General features: G+C 46.0%; 1 protein-coding gene across 2 annotated transcripts in view; it reads right to left on the reverse strand.

The window, feature by feature from the left end:
- Tmem72 (transmembrane protein 72) overlaps positions 1-1649 on the reverse strand; it is a 29108-nt gene extending 27459 nt beyond the window's left edge. Inside the window, exon 1 of one of the 2 annotated variants that reach the window (XM_048807541.1) lies at positions 1303-1649. In XM_048807541.1, coding sequence (XP_048663498.1) covers positions 1303-1372 — 70 coding nt within the window. In that variant the 5' untranslated portion in view covers positions 1373-1649. The remainder of the gene's footprint in view (positions 1-1302) is intronic. The other variant, XM_015498925.2, reaches the window with a different exon arrangement.
- Positions 1650-5795: the final 4146 nt, after the last annotated feature.

A 5795-nucleotide genomic window follows, 5' to 3' on the forward strand; every position in this document is an offset into this window, starting at 1 on the left:
CTATACACTATAGTTTAAAGCATTTCTGAGAAATAGTAAAGAAGACCTAAATAATAATGTCAGTTTTCTCCAAAAATTACTCTTCAGTTTCACTGCAATCCCAGGAAAAACCTCAAGAGGTTTAAGATTGAGAAAATTGATGACTCTTCTAAAATTCATGTGGAAATGAAAAAATTCCCATATAACACCAAGACAACTTTGTAAACAAAGAACAATTAGAGGACTAATACCACCTGATTTTAAGTCTTATCTAAAGATACAGAAATCCGGGCTAAAGCAAAGAAAGACAAATAAATCAATGGAACAGAACAGAGCCCAGAAATCTGTCTCTTATACACATCTGTGCTGGGGCAAAAATAACAGAAAATCTGAGTCCTGGACCCTCAGGTAAATCTGAGCACTGTTGTCTGCTTCCTGTTTGGCAGTGCCCCAGAGTAAGTTTTTTTCCAGAGGCAGGGAAAGACTTTGATGGGTAGTGTATATCTCTCTTCATTCTCAAGGGACATGGGGCCCAGAGCTAAGGGCTCAGAACACTGCCTACTCACTTTTCCAACATGGATCCTTTTCCAGAAGAGTCAAGGGGCTAGGATCCGGGTCTACTTTGGGGAAGTCAGTTCATATACTAAACACCTGTCCTCCCAGCCAGCTGAACAATCCTGTGATCCAGCGAGGTGAAGGAAAAGAGACCGGCTTAGGCGAACTTCTTGTCCCTAAATGGTGTGCTCCTGCATTCAGCTCACAGAAAGTGGGCCTGTGTTTCTAAAGGGCATTCTCTTAGTGGGTGCTGGGGTGGATCTGAGGAAGCTGGCTATCTCTATGCCTAACCTGTCCCAGGGCAGAGCTGCTCTCTTTCTGGAAATTCTCTCTCCACAAGACAGGACTGTAGTGAAGCAAGACAAGTTGAGTTCAGTTGACCATTTTCATAACTACACAATAAGGCATTGACTCACGTTTGCTCAGCCCTTTACACTTTCACCTTCAGGCTCCACCTCTGCCCACAGCCCTTGGAGAAAGTAGGGCAAACCCCTTCACTCATTGCAGTATGTGGATGAGAATGCTGAGGGTCCTTAAGGTTACACACAGAGTGTGGGTTGCCGACCTGAGATTCAGCACCAGGACCAAGGCTCACTCCACTTCTACTTTTCTGTAGACACTTCTCTACAGAGCAGTGTCTCTGCAGGTATCAGAAAAGATACTGAAGGACAGAGGTGGTTGCCCTCACCTTGCTGGTTCCTATTCCTCTGGTGGCCCTGTCGACTATGCCCCTGAGTAGGACATGGCAGCCAGGAGGTGGGATCTTACCTGCAGCAGTGGTGATGCCCAGGAGCCGACAGGTATATTCCAGCCCAGTCCAGAACACCTGGAGCTTCATGGTGCTGAGGACTGGGACAAGGTTCCAGTGGGGCAGGCAGCAGAGGCTCCGGCCCTAAGATGCTCCAGAAAGCCTGTGACCAGGCAGGAGGCTGTGGCTGCTGACTGGGGCCCCTGAGCCCTGGAGCCCTGCCTTTGTAAACCAGTCCTGGCCACCACGGCCTGGCCAAGGTGTGAATAGAGCTCACCTTCCCAGTCCAGTAGCCAGTGCTCTTGACAGGAGCTCGGCTTAATCATTACCTTGAAAGAATGCTCCTGCTGCTCTGCGTAGCCCCAGCCTGGCCTGAAGGCTTCAGCCACAGAACAGCGCAGCCGCCTGAGATCAGGCCGATTAGGGCAGGGCTGGAGGCAGCCTGGAGCTGGCAATTAACTGTTTCTGGCTGGGAGGAGGGAGCTGAGGAGTAAGGAGCCTAGGTCCTTCCTTACCGGGCCTTGTGGAGGAAGTCACACCTAGACCTCACACCTGCTGGGGGCCTGGAGAGTACAATGCACATGCAGATCCTTGTTGTGTTGTGAATACGTGGGAGAGAGAGATGTGTCTTTAAATCACCAGTAGAAACAACTTTTGAAATGAGTTCCAAGCTTCTTTCTTCTATGCATTGGTGGATTAGAAAGCTTTTCTAGTCTGGTGGATTTTGACTCTGTCCAGTCATGCTTAGCTCAGGAGAGTGCCACATAGGGACCCCTCCTTTTACATACATCCTCAACATGTGATGTGGGAAATCACCATGATTCTGAGAGGAGTTCTACATCAATAATTAACCAGGTGACCTTGGGGAAACCTGAAGGTATTTGTGAGCCTGAGTAAGTTTGGCAGAACATAAATGAAAGGTGCTGCTGGATTGATGGTTCTCAGAGGTAAGTGTCCCTAGAGCTGTGTGGAGGAGCCTGCCTCTAAAATTGGACCATGTGGGCTTTCACTGATTCTTAATTTACTAATTGATATAATGATTGAATGATACCAAATTTTAGTTGTCTTTTTAGAAGTTTTTTTTTTTTTTTTAAATCTATTCTCCCTTTGCTCATGTGGAATAAATAACAAAACAAACAAGGAAAAAAATAAACCAGTCCTCCAACCAGGTGCAGTCTGGTTTCTTTTTTTGTTGAGGATGATACTCCCTCATGTAGACATTTTTGACTATTCAAAGGGCCTGGGATGCAGTTTTGTGATAGAATGCTTGCTTGAAAGTGTAGAATCCTGGGTTCAATCCCCAGTACTATTTTTTTTTTTTGCTTATTAATTTGACATTCCATAATGATCACCTTTATTATATTTATTTATTGGTTTACTTTGTATTTCTTTCCTTGAATGAGTTTAAGAAACTGTTCCCAAGTGATCTAATGCCTAGCATTTGTGAGGTCCCAGGGTCAATGCTAGCACTGCACCCCTGCCCCCCAGTATGATTTGATTTACTTTTTGGATTAGCGGACTGTGTTTATTAGCAGACTGGTTGTCCATTAGCAGACCAGCAATTCCAACCTACCAAGCAGTGACATATATTGACACTATGCATTCCTCCCCCCAAATGCAGGTTTTGGGATCTCTGTGGTACACACTGCATTGAACAGAAGAAGGAAACTAGAGACTGGCATCAGCAGCTCCATGGCTCCATACCCTGATTTAGGATCCTTTTTCTCTGGAAGGATGGGAGGCTCTGACCTCCCCATAGCAGTCACTTGATTCTTACTGGCAAGCAGTTGATATTGCTTTGTAACAGACACCTGCTTTAGAAGACATGGATTTCCTACTGTCCTTAGTCCACTGGTCATTGCCATGGTCTACCCTACCCAGCCTCTGCTTTAGGAATGAACATTTGACCTGTTCTGGTCAAATAACCCAGAAGGGGCTTGTGCTAATGAGCTTACAGAAAGTGTTCTTCTTCACTTCTAACAAGGGGCTCAAGTACAGGCTGCACTCCCTCCCTTGGAATTTTCCTGGTCAAGATGGACAGCTATCTTGTGATGAGGAGGATCCAGGCAAAGGGATAACTAGCTCACTGGATCTGGCCTGTGAGAAGACAAAAAACGCCATGCTGATATTGGAAACTGCTAAACTTACCTGTTCCTTATTGTCAAGCAGTTGATGTAGGTTTCTGATTACGGCAGAAAGCATTTTTGCCTGACAGAGTGGGTGGTGTGTGAATAGATCTTTCTCCATAGCTTTATCCTAAGGATACTTTTCTCTGCACTGAGCTCCCAACAGGTGAGATAAAGAACTAATGAGCCTGGAGGTCAGGGGGATCTTCAAGCCCTGAGGGTTCCCTGCATCACTGGGGTCAACTGTTTAAGAGTTGGAAGATGGTGGGACTGTTGGGCTGATGGTTAAAAGAGAGCAGAGCCCATTGCAGAAGTGAAATGTGGAGGAACCCCAGAGGGAGCCCCTTTTGGAGAAACCACAAAGTCTATTCTGCAGAGCTTATGCCTCCCATATGATGAATCATTAAGCCTATTTGTGGAGTCCCACTGGGGAGGGAAAAGCCCAGCGCAGACAAGTTTTTCAGACCACTCAGTTCAAAGATTGCCAGGAACCAGTGGCCAGATACTCAAATAGAATTCAGATGAGAAGGCAGTGAAGCCCCAGTCATCTCAGCCTGACCCTGCAGTCACTAATGCACTGGGGGTAGAAGGGAAGGGTGTGTATTGGATAAATCTGGCAACCCAGGGAGCCTTGCTTTTAGCAAGCTTAGGAGAGGCAGAGGAGGGCAAAAAGCCTTGGAAGGTGGCAAGGGAGGCAGAAACCTGCCAAGGGCAAAGGAAAAGTACTCTGAGTGACAGAAAAACAGTTTCAAATTACAGCAGTGAATGAAGTAGGGTGTGCCAGAACTCAGGTAGACCAATGGTGCTGATGTGGATCTTACACAAGGAAAGCACAATTCATCCTTCAGAATCCAATGGGTAGAGATTATGGGGAAAGGCTTGGAGCTCAAAGCAGGGGAATGCATTCTAGCAGTCTGTCACCCAGGGATAGGATGGGCCTGGAAGGGAGGTACTGATCTTGAATCCCATGTGAATGCCAGGAGAGGCATCCTGTGGAGACCTTTTTCAAGCATTGAACAGACCCAGGAGTCTGCGATTTCAGAGTTTTAAAATTCCTGGAAGAATCCAGATAAATGCTGCAAGAAATACTTCTGAAGATACCCTTTCCAGGCTCCTGGAATGCCAAGGAGAGAGAGATGCCTCATCTGGATTCTCTGTCTACCTGCCCATGGTTCCTTCATGCCTCACCTGACAGAGCAGCAGAGTAGGGAAGGTGGGTGGCAGGGATGGGCACAAAGATCAGCTCTGAATTTAACAGTGGTATGGCTTGAGACATTCCTTACCCTCTCTGTCCTGATTTCCTTATCTGTAAAATATGTCTGAAAGGTGCATTACTGGGTCAGATGAACAGTATCCAAAGCACATCTCTAGAGAAGATGGGAGCTGGTATTGTTAGGAAACAAAGCAACAAACCAATAAAACACCTGTCTACCCCACAGAAATTATTTAGGTTTTAGGAACTAAAACCCCTAATCAGGGGCACTATCAGGCCCCTGACCTCATGGAGAACCAGGTTAAAGAGTAGCTATTCTTTGGGTTGATGGAGTCATCCAGAAATTTATTGAGCATATTGATTTATTTCATTATACACCAAACAGCATCGTGTTTGAGCAATAGGAAGGAGAGTTGACTCAGTAGACCCTCAGAGATCCAAGCTACTTGGCAATAAACTATCCTGTACCTTGGACTTGGGGAAATTAGCAATGATGTTTATTATAATTGGTGTTTACTCAACATGACTATTTCTGGTACAAAATGTTGTTACATCACATGCAACCCTATTCTTATTACTACTCTAAAGATGAGAGAGCAGAGTCACATGTGCTAGGAATACTAGCTCCACACCACACAGAAAAGAAATGAAGGGACATTGAGTCTAGCTAGGCCTCTGGTGGGGCCCCCTTGATGCTCACTTGGGTTTACAGGTACTTCAGCCTAAAGCTGCTGAGGGGCCACTCTCCCAGTTGCCCGGATGATTCAGGATCATTGCATGTGAAACTGGAATCAATATCCTCGCTTCTCCTAGATTTGAGGAGTGGAGGTGGATTTGGTGAGGGCTCCCATCATCTCCAGAGGTGGTCCATGGGAACAAATGCCCCTGATTGTCAGGCTACAGTTCCCCCAGACTTGCATAGAGCTTCTGTTTGTTACTATAAATGGATGCTTTGCAGACATCCCAGACATATAGGTAGACATAAATTGTGCACCAATGATAGCAGCCCCCAAATTCCAGATGCCTGGGATGGCTCTGGGGAGCTTGAGAAGTCAAGAAAAGATGAAATGTGGGTATATGCTAATCTTTGGTCATTGTGTGTAAGGAAGCTTCCATAAATAGTAGGAAGGTCATGGGCATAACTCAAAGCAAGTGCCTGTCCCTGGAGACATTC

This window comes from Marmota marmota, unplaced genomic scaffold (genome assembly GCF_001458135.2).
Source record: "Marmota marmota marmota unplaced genomic scaffold, marMar, whole genome shotgun sequence".
Lineage (NCBI taxonomy): Eukaryota > Metazoa > Chordata > Mammalia > Rodentia > Sciuridae > Marmota > Marmota marmota.